At 35.2% G+C, this 19759-nt stretch overlaps 1 protein-coding gene across 1 annotated transcript; it reads left to right on the top strand.

Moving 5' to 3' along the window:
• Window positions 1-1667: 1667 nt before the first annotated feature.
• LOC146137178 (NACHT, LRR and PYD domains-containing protein 12-like) lies at window positions 1668-10274 on the top strand. Its single transcript, XM_083394910.1, has 6 exons — window positions 1668-4150; window positions 4594-4662; window positions 5410-5469; window positions 5803-5841; window positions 7058-8793; window positions 10101-10274. The coding sequence occupies exons 1-6, from the start codon at window positions 4138-4140 to the stop codon at window positions 10272-10274; spliced, it is 2091 nt and encodes a 696-aa protein (XP_083251036.1). The 5' UTR covers window positions 1668-4137.
• The last annotated feature ends 9485 nt before the right edge of the window (window positions 10275-19759 follow it).

Raw genomic sequence — 19759 nt, 5'->3', positions numbered from 1 at the left:
TCTCTGATAAACAAAACGATGGTTTAAGGGGCATGAAAAGGCCGGAAACGTCAGAACGTTTTAAATTTTTAAGCTTCTTGCTGTTGTCACGCACAACAGTGCACAAACAAGCAGCTTAAGTTAAGTGATGCGGCAATGTGACGTTAAGTTATTTGAAGCTTTCTACGCCAACCTAGCTACAATAATATCTAGCAATATCTCCCTTTTGTAGTGTTTGCAAATATGCTATTTATGTAAAACAAATCGCTAGTAAACCATAAAAATGATACTACGAACCCCTTGTCATTGGTTAATAACCCAACAATCGGGTGGTTTTATGGCAAATTAATACAAATGTTGATGTATAAGAAAAAACTGTTGGTTGTTCTTAATTCGAATTTTGACCAAAAAAAAAAAAAATGCTCAAGGGTTGGGGGTGCATTTTTTTGAAAAAGGTATGAAAAAAAAAATTAAAAATACTGTTTTGTTAATGAAATGTTTATTGCTTCGGGGTCATCAAATACATAGTTTGTTTATTCGATTGTAGGTTTTTTATTAATGGGGGAAAATAAATTGTTTTTTGTTTGGTTTAAGGGCAAGGAGGAGAGAGGGTTAAAACAATAAGCGTTTTTGTGTGGAAAAAATAATTAGAGGAAAGCGGGGCAAAACGGACCCCCCACCTTTCTCGTTAACGAAAATTGCCAGCGTCAATATTTGTTTTTTGAACAGTGACTAACGTCGAAAAAAGGTTTGTCGACAAAAATCAGGCTGATTCGATTTCGTACAAACCAGGGAGGGGAGAAAATGTGTTTGGGGGATATTGATATAAGGATAGCGCAGTAAAATGATGCGTTTATTAGTAAAGTTCAAGTAAAGACAGAGTAACTTTTTTTGCTAAATAATTTGTAGGTAAAGGTGTGTTTATTAATCCGAAACAGTTGGCGTTTCAAGTTGAACGATTTTAAAGAAACCAGGTTTTCATGCGACTGATAGTGTTGGGGCAAAACGGACCCCCAAGCGGGGCAAAACGGACCCCTCACAAGTTAATCCGTTATTACTAGCCTAAAACTGCCCTGTTTGTAACTTTGATTTTCCTTTTAGTAAAACATTTTGGAACTGGAATAAAATTAAATAATAAATCATTATGTTTTAAGTTTAGATAAGTTTTGCAAGAAGGCCAAACAATCAGAAATTTTACCAATATCTGTTGTAAAAAAGCTCGATTGCTATTTGTTTTAATACTTATGAGTTGGTATACATTAAGATAAATATAAGGCAGTTTACGTACGGTACGGCCTATTTATAACCATGTAACTTATAAAGGAGTGGCAATGCTACCAGTACTTAGTATAGTGCTATTTTGTTTGTTTTTTGTATGTTTTTGCTTACCTTAGTAAATATTTTCCAAGCTATAAAGGCGCCATGTATACCATTACTTAAATTATGACGTCACGTTGTGACGTAACTTGTGACAATATCTCTGAAATTTTTTACTCGTCACTTGAACACAAATCATTGATCCGGCATTTCCACACAACAAATCAATTAAATTATATTTTATAAGTGGGGTCCGTTTTGCCCCGTTTAAAAATCGACAACAAAAGTTAATTTATTCAGAAGGTACGGTGCTTCTTTCAGTTGTTTTTTTTAGCATAGGAGTAACTTTCAATAATAGTAACATTTAATATAGCATTTATCCCTTATGGGGTCCGTTTTGCCCCGCCTTCCCCTACATTTACGTCGAAAGGGATGGCAGGAGGCAAGAAATTTTTCGGCCCATATCTGTTTTTGCTTGCAGAAACAAGTCAAGAGAAAGTACAACTTAATATAAACCGTAAAACGAATAAACCAAAGTGTAATATATTATATTACACTAATTTACCTGGTAAATAACCTTATTTATAATGACCCAATTATTAAACCACCCATAAAAATAAGTCCATGAAAAATATTCACTGACAAAATATAGAACAACCGCAAACCCGTCTAGTTTCTCTTTTTTTGGGACATGGTATTTTTAGAACTAAATTTTTAAATACTTCAACGAAATAAATAAATAAGTTCATGAAATATTTTTACCACTAAAACGCCTTAATCATTGGACTAAAAAGATCAACAACAAACTTACTAGGCCAGTTGAGCCGTACCTAGTGACAAATAGTTGGAAATCGCATTCATAACCGGCGCTGAAATTTCAAAAGTTGCACTAAACCTTATAGTTATTGTTACTAATTATTAAACTATTTAAACCCCGCTATCGCTGAACTATCTTGGCCTAAACTGCACAAAATTAAATTTAAAACAAACTGTCTGCTCGCAGACACGTTACCTAAATCTATGCCGTGACTGCCTAAAAAAGCTTATAAAGGAACCCCCTGGGGTGAATTTACCATAATCGCTAATCGCGTATGCTATCTCTCTTCTTACCCTCACTCGCTCCTACCTCTTTCTCTTCTTACTCTCACTTACTCCTCCTTCTCTCTCTTCTTACTCTCACTCTCTCCTACCTCTTTCTCTTCTTACTCTCACTTACTCCTTTCTCTTTATCTTCTTACTCTCACTTACTTCTCCTTCTCTCTCTTCTTACTCTCACTCGCTCCTCCCTCTCTCTCTTCTTACCCTCACTCGCTCCTACCTCTTTCTCTTCTTACTTTCACTTACTCCTCCCTCTCTCTCTTCTTACTCTCACTCGCTTCTACCTCTTTCTCTTCTTACTTTCACTTACTCCTCCCTCTTTCTCTTCTTACTCTCACTTACTCCTCCCTTTCTCTCTTCTTACTCTCACTTTCTCGCATGTGCCTTTTCGTGCTACGCCCTCGGCAGTCTGTCCTGGGCGCCGTCGTGAGCAGTCGCCTTTGCTAATGCTAATACATCGGACTGATAAACAAGTAGTCTTTGGGTAGATGTTAACCTTCTGATGGGAATCTGATATAAGGAGTCATAGGGATCTAACAATAGTCCCAATAAACATATAAGACATCCCCAAACCGCTGCAGATCTGGGCTTACTTTTACCGCAGCTCCAAGCATTACTAATGGTCTGACGCAATAATCGATTACAATCCATCTTTTGAATCCCCACCGGTTAGACAAACACGCTTTAAAGCAGTTTGATCGCAACTAATGAGATGGAACGCTATTTCTTTTGTTGTCGCGTCTCCATCGACCAGACTTGACGCAAATCTTACGCACAGCAGACAGACACGACTAAACGCGTTTTTAGCGAGATAGCGCGTGCACCACTTTTCGCTGTGACTAAAGATGTTTTTTGTTGAAACCACGAGTTTTTTACGTTTTTTGTAGGTTTTACGTTAGCAATGTTATTTTGAAAGGTTGAGTAGATATTTTTTTCTAATTATTATGGAAATATAATCCTGGAACGGTTGAAAAGCCCTTTCCAGTTTGTTCTATTTGTAATTTTGCATACGTTTAAAGACTGGTTGTATTTCTTTTAACTTAAATAGGAATCTATAATACCCTAATGCAACTTTAACTTTAAAAGTGCTAATTGACGGCCAAAAATGATTTTGACAAAATTCTTGCGCAATTTTAAAATTTATTTTCATGCTTCAATACTGTGCGAAAAGTGCATAGAAAGAATTCTAAAATATTCTTACAAATAAGGTGTACCCAGCACTTGTGTTGTCGTATAAACCGCTTGTTACCTTTCCAAATCCATATTTCTCCCAAAGTTTGAATAATATAAGCCTAGCTTTGACTAGTTCAAGTTTCGCGCGCTTTGTCGGTGGGGATTGGACAGAGGCGCTTTCAGGCACGACGCGACAAGTCAACAGTCAGACATGCTTCGTCGCGTCGTGTCTAAAGTCCGGTGGGGAATCAGCCTAAGCAGCAGTTATTACCTAGAAAACCTACCAATATTGTTTCATTGTTGAAAAGCATTATTAAAAAAGTGCAACACAATCGAAAAATATTTCAAAGTATTTTAATTTCGAGATGGATTGCGGCTGTTTAAAAGTTCGCGAGATTATAATAATCAGTGACCCGTAAAGGTTTGTTCCTAGGGCGACCAGTTGACCTTTTTCAGCAAAAAAAAACAGAAATCGGCCATTTTAGAATCCTTTCAGGATTATAATTGATACAACCAGTGCAATTACCGGTGTCAAAAAGACCAACATTGTCAACAAAACTTAAAGCAAGCATGTCAAATAATCGTAAGTTAGATTGGTTTTGTTTTTATCTTCGGGTCTTGTGTTATCCTTTGATAAACAGTCGGATATGATTAGTATTTTATTTCAATGCTATTGGGCGATATCTTCGGGAAAAACATGCTACTAACAAATGATAATTAATCATTATTATGGTTTATAACTTGGCAAAATTAATGTGCGAACGTGTGTTTTTAAAAATGTTATCAACCTAAAACTTTGATTGTTTATTTTTTTTATAATTTAGCCTTGAATTTAAAACTACAAGCTTGTAACTAAAAAAAAAATTACAAGTTGATAAAGTTTTAAAATTAACTTTGCTTGAACATCAATTTAACTTGACCCAGCAGTTTAGAAAAACTGAACAAATAATTTCTAGTATTCACAATTCACAACCAGTAGAAAAAGTAAACAACATTAAATATTGAAATCAAACTGTTTAACCTTAGAAGCTGGAACCTCGAAAACCCAACATAACATCTCCGGTCAATCTGGAGGAGTGGCCGTGCAACTTGGAGGTGAATTATTTTTGCTTAACAACAAAGTAAAATGAGAGGGTTGCCACAAATCCTTTAAAGCAGGGGCGGGCAACTTCTTTAGCTGGCGGCCGGATATGGAAAAATAAAGTACTTGGCGGGCAGAATTCCTGAATCAACACATTATTCTTACTGACACGGCCTGCATGTTTTGTCGTATATTGTACTCTTTAAACACAGCAACACTTACATTGCACACCAAACATACTGCTTTCTTGGGACTTAAGGGAAACCTACCTGGGCATCCAATCCTTGTTAAATTCGCGACACTCCTTGTTAACTTTTGCGTTTTGCAAAATTCATGAGTAAATATTTATTGTAAATTCTGAATCTAACTTTAACCTAGAACAAAGAATCAAAGACACAAAGAACTGTAGAATAACTAACAATCACTATTATTTGACATAGTACGCAAGTAGTGGGGGATTGCGGCAGACATATGGTCGGGGGCCACATTATCATGAAAGACTGGAAACTATTTGCGGCCCGCTCAAAATCCTGTAGCTAAAAGATTCCTGACCCCGGAGCTAAGGTCAAAACATTGCGATTGAAGTTCTGTATGCCATTTTACAATTGTAACTTTGTCTAGGAAGCAAAATTCGTGTTTGAAAGCAAAATAGCTGTTTAAAAAAAAAGATTCAAAATTGCGGTTTTAAGAAGCAAAATTCCTGTTTTTGTATTTTTTATTGACTTATAAATCATAATCTTCTAAGCTATTTGTTTATTCAGATAACGCCAACATCGATAACAGTATATTCGCCGATGCTGTCCACATCCACCAACATAATCGTGAGTAAAGTGATGCATTGTGTCACATATGTAACTGATTGAACAACACAAAATTGTATATTTATTTCCACGATTAGTCAACATTTATCCATGTACTTGGCCTTGTGCATTCAAACTTATGAGCTGCTAAGAGATGAGTAAACTGTATTAATGTTTCTTTTTAACTCTTATATGGTGTTTACTGTATGCAATTCACATAATCTATTTGCACAATCAGCAAACATAACCTTTTAAACCTGAACAGTCACTAACATTTGTAAACACATAAGATTGACCTGTAATGTTTGTGTGGGGTAATGACGTTTTATAAACCTTGATATTGTATATTTCTAGCTGCCGACAAACCAGATGAACGCTCCATTGCAGAGGCAGGTGAGTCATAGATACTTTACTGTGCTTAATACATTTGTTAATCGATGAGGTGGGATTGTGGAAAGCATCCAGTGGATGTGGGCATTGAGGTTTACATTAACAGTTAATTAATTATATTTATTGCCAGTGGTGTAGGTCTTATACCAAGGCTAAAATTATAAAGTGCTTTGACATATTGCAAATCTTTACTGTTAAATAATTTTACTTATAATTATGTAAAAGTATCACAATCAATGACACTTTAACTTCATTGTCTTATGGTGTTTTTCTCAATTCCAATTGGTCTAGGACTTATAACATTTACCTTTAAAGTAGCAGTGAAACAAAATGCCAATCAACAACTCCTGTAATTATGTTTAATTGAAACCAAATTGAAATTTGGTTAACTGTGTCATGGCATATCAATGCTGGCGTCACCAGGCATTTATACTTTTCATTTTTACAATACTATATTGATGCAAGTGGATACATTTTTAAAATAAATCTACATGACATATTCAGGCTAAATGAGTTAGAAATTAAAAAAAGTTTTAAAAAGTATCACAGTTAATGCCACTTAACTTCATTGTCTTGTGGGTGGGATTTTCAATTTTTACCAATTCTAAGTGGTTGAGGTTTAACACAAACCTATGAGGTAGCAGTGAACCAAAAGGTCAACAAACAACTTCTGTAATCACATTTTTATGGAAACCAAAGTGTTTTATATTCACTGTGTCACATCATATTACTGCTGGCGAACCTAGGCATATATAAACTTTTTTTTTAACATTACTGCACTGGTAAACAGATGTCAGATGTGTAAGTAGTTACAAAAAAATAGCACTAAACAACAGATCTCAAGAGTTAGAAAATTGTGAAATAAACAGCATTAAAATAACTTAAGATTAAAAGTTTACAGCAATGCGGCATCATTCTGTGTCTTTCCAAGCATTGCTAACTGTGATTTATTGGAAGGACGTTAGGTGAATAGATTGTTGAAAGAAAAACATAATGGTGATTTATGCCAACAACTAATGGCATCTGGTCGGTTTGTGTTTGCCTGAGCTCAATAGATATACCCCAGGTTCGAATCGTTGTGTTTTAGCATATTCATATTACTGAGCCATAATTGTACAAGTATTCCATGCAGTAAACAAGTATTTAATTCAAACTTGCTTCATACATTTACTTTATTTTGTTTGAAAACAGTTTACAGAATGTTATTTTGTGTTTCTAGATGCATCCTTAAGAGAAGCCCTCAATGAATATGCTGAGAAGATCATTGGAACTCTGCCGACTGATCTGTGTGAACTTGAGGCCATAGTGGAGCGTCAATCAACACCGGAGATGTTTGGTGCAAAAGGATTGATTCCCAGCAAAACATTAAACTCTACCAGGGTTACAGTGGATAAACTGGGTGCTTCTGCAAAGGAAAATGCAGCTGAAGAGGCTAAAAGTAAGAAATTCAGCAACAAAGCTGCGTTTGACGATTATGTTACAAGGTATGGCAACATTATTACTTTGATTGGTTCCGCTGGAATTGGCAAAACTACATTTGCTAAGCAGTATTTCAAGCATAGTAGAGACATATTAAAAAAGCATGTCAGAGATGCAATAACTGCTCACGATAGTTCGTATTTGGCATTTCTATATCTTAAGGAATTAGATAATGATAAGGTTATGAGTGTTCTTGAATTTCTTACAACCTCAACTAGAAATTTCAATCTAAACTGGAAGAGTGAAGCAGGTTTAGAGAATGAACTTTTGGCCAGAATTTTTAAATCCAATAACGTATATATTGTAATGGATGGTATGGACGAATGTAGGTTTAAAGGCCTTTCATTGGATGCTCCTGTGATTGGTTTGTACGATAGCGCTAAGCCAGTTGTCATTCTCCAAAACCTTCTACGAGGTGACATTCTTCCAAATGCTCACAAGCTGCTTGCTTCACGACCGGGGGCTTATCACAAGCTACACCCAAGTTGCAAGCCCCACTTTCCAGTACGGGTAATTGGCTTTAATGAAAGCTCCCAAGATCGGTACTTCAGAAAGATTTATCCAAACCAAGAGGATTATGAAAAGATCAAAAAGTTACTCGAACAAAACCCATCAGCTAATGCTTTGTGTTTTATTCCAATATTTGCCCAAACTATAGCACCATATATCATAAAATATTGCACAAATGATAGCTCATTCACTCTTACTGATGTTTTTGCCTCGTTTGTTAACAATTGCATTCACTCCCCAAAGTTTGAAAATAACCCAAATATTTTACATAAACTTTCGCACTTGGCTGTTATCGGAATGCTCAATGACAAGGTTAACTTTGATTTGGATGATTTTGCCAAAGCTAATCTTGATGCTGCTGGTTTGGAAGATTTTATTAACATGCAAGTTTCTTCCACAGACCCTGACCTCAAAATACTGGAGGGGGACAAAGTTTTCTTCTTTATCCACCTCCTTTGGCATGAATTTTTTGCAGCACTCCATCTGATGTTCGATACAGACCTTGAAAGTTTTTCTAAACATCTTCAAAGCATGGAAAGTGACGAGTGGGAAATGGTTCTACGATTTCTTTTCGGGTTACTGAACACAGGAATCCACCATAAGCTAAAGCCTGTATTTCAAATCTCTTCTGCTGATGTTGCCAGGAAGAAAGCTTTGCTTAAAGATCTAATCACTTCGCTTGGGTCCCAACTTTCAACACATGATTACAGATTTAACTCCAAATTATTTAAGCTTTGCAGTTTAGCACAGGAATCCAATGATGAAGGCATCACCAGGTCTCTGGCTGATTCCCTCCCTGGAGAGCTTGATATAAAGGGTGGAACGATTGTTCCCAACGAAGTGTCCAGTCTCTGTCACGTGCTTCGAGCCACACAAAGGGAGATGGTCATCAACATCGGCTCAGTCACATTTACCGGCAACGGTTTGGAAATGTTGATGGATACAATGACGCACACCAATCACAAGGTTTGTCCAACGCAATACGTGCCAGTTACGCATGAATGAATTCGAGTGACGTAATCTGAAATATTAATAATGTAAAAAAATATTTACTCAAACTAAATCGTCTTTTCAACTTATTAAAGGGTAGTACAAGCAATGTTTTGTTATCCTCTATTGAAAGAGCTCAATGTTTACATGGTGTTTTTTTGAACTAATAACTTTTTCCGTGTTTTCAACGTGAGTTTCTATTTTTAAAGAAAGAAATATACAAACAAGTTCATTGAAAAAACAAGATAATAAGACTTTGTAACGCAAAATATTTTTTTGCGTAATAGCCTACACCGAAAATTAATTGCAATTATTAATTAATTTATTTATTTTTGCTTAATTGGCCTTAGCAATGACCTCACTCTTCCATCGGAATGTATTTGTATTTGCGGAAATGCAGTTATTCTATCTTGAAATGTAAAAAAATATATTTTCTAAGGTTAAAGTTAATTTTGGCCAGATAACTTAAAAAATCGAGCTTTTACGTATAAATATGATATTTTGCTTGAGCGAGCACGATATTAATAAAGTATTCTTAATTCGCGACGATTTATACTTTGAAAGGTGGTCGTGTAGAACACGTATATTTATTGCTGATTGTTTTATAAAGATATTTAATTAATTTTATCATTTTTATTTGCTTATATTTTAGTTTTTGTACAAAGAACGGAATAAGTGCATTTAAGAATTTTCCAGTGACGTAAATCTTAGTATGTAATATTGAGACCGTCATAATAGACTCGGATGCAGAATTACTGCGAGTTTAGTTGGTTATTGTTACAATAGAATATTCATGGTTTTCTGCAATAAAATATTCGTGTTTTTCTAACGCTAACTTTAGGGAAGGTCTGTACAACAAACGACCTTTAAAGCAGTTGTTTAACTCTTTAACATATCTCTTCATATATACAGCAGGGGTCTTGAACCTATCGTTTGCTGCATCTGGCTCGCTGTTAAATGAAAACTGGCAGAATAGCAATGTTTTGCGCACTGAGGGAAAATTTTAATTTGTCTTTATTCTTCCTTTTAGCCTGTTTTGAGGGAATATTTTATCCCACAGATACTATACAGTGCGTTCCATGGACGAGTTTTCAACTTTCGTAATGCGCTTCTACAATATTGCAAAGTGAATAGCGACGCTTTTAACGAATCTCTTTATTTCCATCAATTGAGAAAAATGAATCATGACGTCATCAACTCAAATGCCGTGTTTATTATTTTAGAAAACGTGGCGCATCTGTAGAAGGGCGAGTGTGTAATAACTCAACTTTCTTGTTTTATAGATGGAGCTTTTGAACCTGCGTTACAGCAAGTTGGGGTCACGTCGGTTGAGTTGCCTGGCAACAAGTGGAAGCAACATAAACAAGCTGTGGTTGGTGAATTGCAAAATCGCTGGATCCGATCTGCAACCTCTGACTGACGCCGTCTCACGAATGGATCGACCGGTAAAATATTAAACAGAGTATTTGCTGTTGTTGGAAGTGTGACGTCACTACATGTTAATTACGTCATTCAGGGAATAGGCAAACAAAATGTTATGGTAATGTTTTTCCTACGCGTTCCCGATACAATACAAACCAGCTGGCGTTCATTTAAATAAGAAAAAAAAAATAAATAATCAGTCCCAAACACACGAAATGGTCATATGTATGTCCTATAAATGTTTAGTTTTGCTTTAAATAACAAATTGTGTGTACCTTCAGCCAAAGTGTTTTTGTTAGTTTGGAACTCCTGTTGATATTTCCCGTAAATCAACACAAATTAATTATCAGGTATCAAAATGACCCAACATTTGTTTACGTCTCAGCAGCTGGACGTTTCTTACATTTGCGACAAGTTAACCAAATATATCGTAAAATATAACGTAAACCTCAATCATTTTATTGTGATTTTGTTGGTTCCATAAACTGGGCAGACCAGCAGACCCCGTACTTGTCGCCACTCTCGGCGGCTCTGATGGCAGCCAAACATTTATTGCAAATCAACAATTTATAATGAATTTCACACATTTAAAGTTTTATTTAATCGCTGGAATTTTGGCACCACCTTTCTGTTTTCCTAACCTACAATTAAACAATTATTAGTCTGCCATATGCAGTCGTTATTTTATGTTAAACTCATGTTTGAAGTAATGTCTAAAAATGCATATTTTACTTTTGCATCCTGTTATTAACTTATCCTAGTTACTCGTTACACGGGAAAACTGGAATGCGTAAAAATAATGCAAATTATTTGGTCATAATTTGATGGTTGAAATGAATGTGTTGGTTAAATGTAAATAGCGACGCATTCAATAAATCTATTTATTTCCATCAATTGAGAAAAATAAATCATGACTTCATAAAATTCAAAATGTCGTGGTTATTATTAAGACAACGTGGCGCATCTGTAGAGGGCGAGTGTGTAATAACTCAACTTTCTTGTTTTATAGATGGAGCTTTTGGACCTGAGTGGCAACAAGTTGGGGTCACGTGAGTTGAGTTGCCTGGCAACAAGTGTTAGCAACATAAACCAGCTGGTGTTGGAGGAATGCGAAATCGCTGGATCCGATCTGCAACCTCTGACTGACGCCATCTCACGAATGGATCGACAGGTAAAATATTAAACAGAATTGCTTTTGCGTTGTTGGAAGTGTGACGTCACGACCTGTTAATTACGTTATTAAGGCAAGGCTACAAAATAGTGAAAGTATATGTCCTATAAATGTTTCGTTTTTGTATATTTTACAAATTGTGTGCACCTTCGGCCAAAGTGTCTTTTGTTAGTTTGGAACTTTGTTCATGTTCCCCGTAAATCAACACAAATTAATCATTATCATAAGGCATCAAAATAACCCCAATATATGTGTACTTCTCAGTAACTGCACGTTTTTACATTTGCAACGAATTCACCAAATATCTCGTAAAATATAACGTAAACCTCGAATTATTTTCTTGTGATTTAGTTGGTTCCATAAACTGGGCAGACCAGCAGACCCCGTACCTGTCGCCACTCCGGCGGCTCAGATGGCAGCCAACCATTTACTTGGAAATCAACAATTTATAATGAATTTCACACATTTAATGTTCTATTTAATCGCTGTAATTTCGGCACTACCTTCCTGTTTTCCTAACCTACAATTAAACGATTATTAGTCTGCCATATGCATTATTTTTAAGTTTTTTTTTTATGTTTACGACGATATATGTGTAAAATGCCTCATGTTTTCAGTAAGGTCTAAAAATGCATCTTTTACTTTTGTATCCTGTTATTAAGTTATCCTATTTGCTCGTTACATGGGAAAACTGGGATGCGTAAAAAAAGCAAATGATTTGTTCACAATTTTATGGTTGGATGGAATTTGTCGGTTAAAAGTGAATAGCGACGCATTCAATAAATTTCTTTATTTCCATTAATTGAGGAAAATAAATCATGACGTCATCAACTCAAAATGTCGTGTTTATTATTAAGACAACGTGGCGCATCTGTAGAGGGCGAGTGTGTAATAACTAGAGATCCATACTGATACCCGATTTTTTTTATATACCTGGAAAATGTTCAAAACTTGAATAAATTGAAAATAAAATCCTAATAAAGTTTCAGTTTATATACCTTTATTAATTATTAAACTATTATTTTGCATTTTAACTCATGGCATGATGCTAAAACCAAAATGTTTTTCATAAATAAATTTATAAGTTGTTTTTTGTACAGGAAAAATTATAACATATTTTTGTACTAAAATATCGGCGAAATTATCGGCCTACATTTACCGATACCGATATATCGGTAGAAGCAAAATATCGTCCGATATTATCGGTAAACCGATATATCAGTTTATCTCTAGTAATAACTCAACTTTCTTGTTTTATAGATGGAGCTTTTGGACCTGAGTAGAAACAACTTGGGGTCACGTGAGTTGAGTTGCCTGGCAACAAGTGTAAGCAAAATAAACTGGCTGGAGCTGAAGCATTGCAAAATCGCTGAATCCGATCTGCAACCTCTGACTGACGCCATCTCACGAATGGTTCGACCGGTAAAATATTAAACAGAGTTGCGGTTGTTGGAAGTGTGACGTCACTACATGTTAATTACGTCATTAAGGGAATAGGTAAACAAAACGTTATGGGAATGTTGTTCCTGCGCGTTCCCGCCGCAATACAAACCAGCTGGCGTTCATTTTAATAAGAAATAATAATAATCGGTCCTAAACTTACAAAATAGTAAAAGTATATTATCTATAAATGTTTCGTTTTTGTTTAAATTACAAATTGTGTGCACCCTTCAGCCAAAGTGTCTCAGTAACTGCACGTTCTTACAATTGCAACGAATTCACCAAATATCTCGTAAAATACAACGTAAACCTCCAACTATTTTATTGTGATTTAGTTGGGTTCCATAAACTGGACAGACCAGCAGACCCCGTACCTGTCGCCACTCTCGGCGGCTCTGATGGCAGCCAAACATTTACTTAAAAATGAACAGTTTTTAATTAATTTCACACATTATAGGTTTTATTTAATCCCTGAAAGTTCGGCACCACCTTTCTGTTTTCCTAACCTACAATTAAACGATTATTAGTCTGCCATTTGCAGTCATTTTAAAGTTATTTTATGTTTACGACGCTATATGTGTAAAATGTCTTATGTTTTCAGCAAGGTATAAAAATGCATCTTTTACTTTTGTATCCTGTTATTAACTTATTCTAGTTGCTCGTTACATGGGAAAACTAGAATGCGTAAAAATAATGCAAATTATTCGCTCACCATTTTTTTGGAAGACATAATGTTAAGGGCCTGTAAATAATTACGTGCGATTCTTTTATAATTTATTGAACATTTTGCGACCCGTCGACAATGATTAACACCTTTCTCGTTGTCTGTTTCTGCACGTCTATCTTAAAGCAACATTCGTTTTAACATTTGCTTTTCTAGACAAATAACAATTGCACAGACGTAATACTTTGTGTTAAACCGATGTACCTACTCGCGACCCCTAAAACTCGTTAGCGGTCCCAGCATGGGAAGCTCTGGTTTAAGGAATGGGAAAATAAAATGTTGTGGTAACATTGTTTCCACACGTTCCCGCCACAATACAAACCAACTGGTTTTAATTAGAAACATTTCGTAAATCCAATAAATAGGATTTGTAAATATTACCACCAAGTCTGGCCGCGATAGCTTTTTACTAAAATGACACAATTTGCACAAATTATGCAAAATGGTAAATAAGAAATGTATTTTATGCTAAAAGATGGAATGTGTGTGTTTGTCCAAATTGTCTTTTCTAGTTTGGAACTCTGTTCATGGCCCGTAAATCAACACAAATTAATTAATTATTATAAGGCATCAAAATGTTTCTAACATTTGTTTACGTCTCAGTAACTAACCTTCTTACATTTGCGCAAATTCGTGAAATATTTCGTAAAATATAAAGTAAATGTTTTAATTTATTTTATTGTAACTAGATGAAATGCCTGGCATTGCCATGGTTAAAAAGAGTTTTTAACTGATAAAGGACTAACTTAGTTGTACCGGCTAAGTCAATTAAACACACAATTTGCGAAATCAACCTAAATTTTTCGTGGTTAAACAAAATGAAGCAATATTTTATGCTGTTATTCAATATTGTATATTGCGTTATTGTTGAATAGGTTTATTAAAGATGCGGTTACTCATGTACGGCCTTCAACATATATCGCCCTTAAAGTTGCACTACATGGCGATACACGTTTGGCAAACAGAAATTTAACACAAATGCTACATAGTTTTTTTAAAGCCGCTTATCATTAACAAACTAATCCGCAAATTTACTGATTACGCCTTATAATTCCACTAAATTGTTTTGTTCGATTTGGGTAATATTCAAGCAAACACGTAATTCCGATACAAAATGACATACAACGTAAAAAAAATCCGTGTGTTTAAAAGTAAAAATTGCTTTTAAAAGTAAAAATTGCTAAACTCCTGCAACAAACGTCATATTTTGCGAACTCTATCAAATTTGCGAGGTCAAACATACTGTACTGTAAGAAGTAAATAAGCTTTCAACCCGTGACCGTTTAAAAGTGAAAATTGCTGTGACCATGTTTAAGAGTATTGCGACGACGCTCGCTTGTCGAGCAGTTTTTTAATTATCGGAGAAGTGTGAACGATGTTGCTCTGTCTGTCTTTTTGTGTGAACATATGACGGCGACCAGCGGACAATCAATGACATTTTTTATTGTGATTTAGTTGGTTCCATAAACTGGGCAGACCAGCAGACCCCGTACCTGTCGCCACTCTCGGTCGTTCTGATGGCAGCCAAATTATTTACTTGAAAATCATCAATTTTATATTAAAATGCCATTTAAAAAATATTTTTATAACTCTTTACAATTCTAAAAAATAAATCCTATTTCAATTAAAAAAAAAATTTCTTATATTTCAGACAACGTGGCGCATCTGTAGAGGGCGAGCGTGTAATAACTCAACTTTCTTGTTTTATAGATGGAGCTTTTGGTCCTGAGTAACAACAAGTTGGGGTCACGTGGGTTGAGTTGCCTGGCAACAAGTGTAAGCAACATAAACCAGCTGGTGTTGGGGGATTGCGAAATCCCTGGATCCGATCTGCAACCTCTGACTGACGCCATCTCACGAATGGATCGACAGGTAAAATATTAAACAGAGTTGCGGGTGTTGGAAGTGTGACGTCACTACATGTTAATTACGTCATTAAGGGAATAGGTAAACAAAATGTTATGGGAATGTTGTTCCTACGCGTTCCCGCCGCAAACAAACCAGCTGGCGTTCATTTTAATAAGAAATAATAATAATCGGTCCTAAACATACAAAATAGTAAAAGTATGTTATCTATAAATGTTTCGTTTTTGTTTAAATTATAAATTGTGTGCACCCTTCAGCCAAAGTGTCTCAGTAACTGCACGTTCTTACATTTGCAACAAATTCATGAAATATTTTTTTTAAATATAACGTAAACCTCCAGTTATTTTATTGTTATTTAGTTGGTTCCATAAACTGGGCAGACCAGCAGACCCCGTACCTGTCGCAATTTTGGTGGCTCTGATGGCCGCCAAACCATTTACTTGGAAATCAACATTTGTTAATGAATTTCACACATTTAATGTTTTATTTAATCGCTGGAATTTCGGCACCACCTTTCTGTTTTCCTAACCTACAATTAAACAATTATTAGTATACCATTTTCAGTCATTTTAAGGTTATTTTATTTTACGACGGTATATGTGTAAAGTGTCTTATGTTTTCAGTAAGGTATAAAAATGCATGTTTTACTTTTGTATCCTAGTTGCTCGTTACATGGAAAAACTAGAATACAAAAAATAAGAAAATTGTTTGTTTACAATTTTATGTCAAGATATAATGTGTCCGTTAAAAGTGAATAGCGACGCATTCAATAAATCTCTATATTTCCATTAATTAGGGAAAATAAATCATGACGTCATTAACTCAAAATGTCGTGGTTATTTTCAGACAACGTGGCGCATCTGTAGAGGGCGAGTGTGTAATAACTCAACTTCCTTGTTTCATAGATGGAGCTTTTGGACCTGAGTGGAAACAAGTTGGGGTCACGTGGGTTGAGTTGCCTGGCAACAAGTGTAAGCAACATAAACCAGCTGCTGTTGGTGAATTGCGAAATCGCTGGTTCCGATCGGCAACCTCTGACTGACGCCATCTCACCAATGAATCGACCGGTAAATTGCACAGAATAATTGCACTTTGTGTTAAACCGATGTAACTACTCGCGACCCCTAAAACTCGTTAGCGGTCCTAGTTTGGAAGCTCTGGTTTAAGGAATGGGGAAATAAAATGTTAAGGTAACGTTGTTTCCACACGTTCCAACCACAATACAAACCAACTGGTTTTAATTAGAAACATTTCGTAAATCCAATAAATAGGATTTGTAAATATTGCCATTAAGTCTGGCCGCGGGAGCTTTTTACTAAAATGACACAATTTGCACAAATTATGCAAAATGGTAAATAAGAAATGTATTTTATGCTAAAAGATGGAATGTGTGTCTTTTTCCAAATTGTCTTTTCTAGTTTGGAACTCTGTTCATGGCCCGTAAATCAACATAAATTAATTAATTATTATAAGGCTTCAAAATGACCCAACATTTGTTTACGTCTCAGTAACTAACCTTCTTACATTTGCGACAAATTCGTGAAATATTTCGTAAAATATAAAGTAAATGTTTTAATTTATTTTATTGTAACTAGATGAAATGCCTGACATTGCCATGGTTAAAAAGAGTTTTTAACTGATAAAGGACTAACTTAGTTGTACCGGCTAAGTCAATTAAACACACAATTTCGAAATCAACCTAAATTTTTCGTGGTTAAACAAAATGAAGCAATACTTTATGCTGTTATTCAATATTGTATATTGCGTTATTGTTGGATAGGTTTATTAAAGATGCGGTAACTCATGTACGGCCTTCAACATATATCGCCCTTAAAGTTGCACTATCACTGTAAACTGAAAAGGTGGAAATTTCTACCTTCGCTAGTGGATCAATTTTTATGCCCCTGGGTTCTATTTTCCGTAACCCACCCTAAGGTGGATATAACGTTCTAACCTTCAGGGCGGATAACGCTGTTTACACCCTATGTTAATCCACCCCAACGGGGGAGGAATTGTACGAATCCACCCTGCACTGCTAACTAAAAAGGTGGAAATTTATACCTTCGCTAGTGGATCAATTTTTATGCCCATGGGTTCTATTTTCCGTAAACCACCCAAAGGTAGATTTAACGTTCTAACCTTTAGGGCGGATAGGGCTGTTTACACCCTATGTTAATCCACCCCGAAGGGGAAGGAATTGTACGAATCCACCTTGATTTAAGAAAATCTTCCCCATTGTAAAACACCACAAACCATTGTGGATTTTCGCATTTCCACCTCAGGGTGGATTTAACAATCCACCAATTGTATAATCACACATACTAATGACATAAACAATGTACAGTATATTTTACAACATTACCAAAACATGGCAGAATTCCAAAAAAGTTGAAACGCAAAAATAAAGAACAAATAGTTAACATGATGACAACACTCTTAATCAGGGTTCAAATCTAAACTCTTTCTAAACATCCAAAAACTAACATAACATATTGTTTGGGTGTCAAAAAAACATTGCAGAAAAGAAAGTTTTAACAACAAAATAGAACAGATCTGAAAACAACATGTCACAGAATTTTGGCTGAGATGGTTATTCCGAAGGTTAATTTAACAAATAGAAACATATATGTAGCAGTTGAAAATATATTGTTTTACAACAGTATCAAACGAAAAAAGGTAATAATGTGGGTCTAAAGGGAAACATATAACACTACAACTTTTGAAATTAAAAGTTTAGAAAAGAACTTTTACTGAAGCTATGCAAAAATATGTTTATGTAGTTATAATACATTTAAATTAAATCAAAGTAAACATTAATCATATGCTTACTAAGGAATGAACTTTTAAAGGTGATAATTGGCTTTGTTACAAAACTACAAACTGTTTATGACCTGTAAAACACTGCTTGGAATTTTAACGCTGCCAAGCTGCAGTATGTAACCACATAAAAAAGCCATTGTTTTTGTACAGCCATGTGGTATAACAATATTAAAAACCCAATATGCTGAAATAGCCGTAGCTACTGCAGTGATTAAGTCTCCATCTACAGATATAGTAGAAGCATCTACATGCACAGAAATTGATTGATCACTGCAAATTTTTATTACCGGATACGGTGATGTAGACTCCTATGAAAGTTAAAAATAAGCAAAAATTATTATTGTGGTTTGGTCATCTACAGTAATACTGACCAACAATAATAAGACATAATATAAAAAATAATGAAAAAAATTATGAAAATCTTGCTAACATTTGTCGCCTTCCTTGTAATCAAGGCAAGATAAGGACAGTATGCCAAAAAATTGAAAAAAAGATGTCGTCCATATTTAGATCTTTGCTTCATTAACCGAAATATAAAGGTTCCGCAAAAAGAAAATAAAAGTCTCTATCACTCAACTAGGCAAATAAACAATTTGTTTATGTGTACTCTGGCCTTTAAACATGCATACGATAATGGCACAAATATTAATCTTACGTGCAGGGCTGCCACACATTTTTATGAAACAAATTTAAAGATATTTTTATAGTTTAAAAAGGACTGGTTGACAAAACTTACATATTATTCGAAAACAATTTTAAAAATGCTATGGTCAACACAACATTTGTTTAAAAAACATAAAGTTAAACATGAAATAGTTTAAAAAAAAGAAAATTGGCTTTTTCCAAGATTTACAGAATTTGTACCAATCCTTACAACGGAAGCCTAGGGTGGCTAACTGAAACCATATGGCCTAAGATTTCATGTAAGGGTCAAACCAACATTGTTTCTACGTTTGGAGAGATAATGGTTTAAGTATATGGCAAAGGTCACTATTTTAAATCTTACAATAGCCTAACTTTACTGATACCCTAGTTCAGCGTGGTCCAACTTCTTTTCATCGCGGGCCAAAAACAATATTTTTTCTATCTTGCGGGCCAATGTTTTTAAGTAGCGATTCTTAGGCTTATTGCTTGCAAATGATACATAGCCTATTACAGTCGTTCTTAAAAGTTTTTTCAGCCGCGCCCGCTTTGGTAATTTTCCTATGCCTTTCGCCACCCTACAAAAAGCAATTCGGCATTTTCAATTAAATATCACTACGACAACTTGAAAATAGTAAGGGTTTTGTCGGTCTCGGGAACCACGAAAAAAATTGCTGTTTCAATGTATTGGCAAAAACAGACTTTGTAGCCTACACCGCTGTAGGAGTGGTGTAAAACCTAAACAAAACCATTAGAATCAATGCAAAAAAATTTAAATATTAACTTGGAGCTTGCGCCCATCCTAGGCCCACCAGGTCAACAACTGCTGGCCTATGGCATATATACTAACCTTATGA

Source organism: Ascidiella aspersa, chromosome 7, assembly GCF_963924565.1.
Source record: "Ascidiella aspersa chromosome 7, kaAscAspe10.2, whole genome shotgun sequence".
Taxonomy (NCBI): Eukaryota; Metazoa; Chordata; class Ascidiacea; order Phlebobranchia; family Ascidiidae; genus Ascidiella; species Ascidiella aspersa.
This window is presented reverse-complemented; position numbering and strand designations above follow the sequence as displayed.

Excerpts from the sequence above, each read along its gene's own strand:
- LOC146137178 (XM_083394910.1), top strand. Across the intron at positions 5,470-5,802 it reads CCACATCCACCAACATAATC|CTGCCGACAAACCAGATGAA; the intron begins GTGAGTAAAGTG and ends GTATATTTCTAG. Across the intron at positions 8,794-10,100 it reads TGACGCACACCAATCACAAG|ATGGAGCTTTTGAACCTGCG; the intron begins GTTTGTCCAACG and ends CTTGTTTTATAG.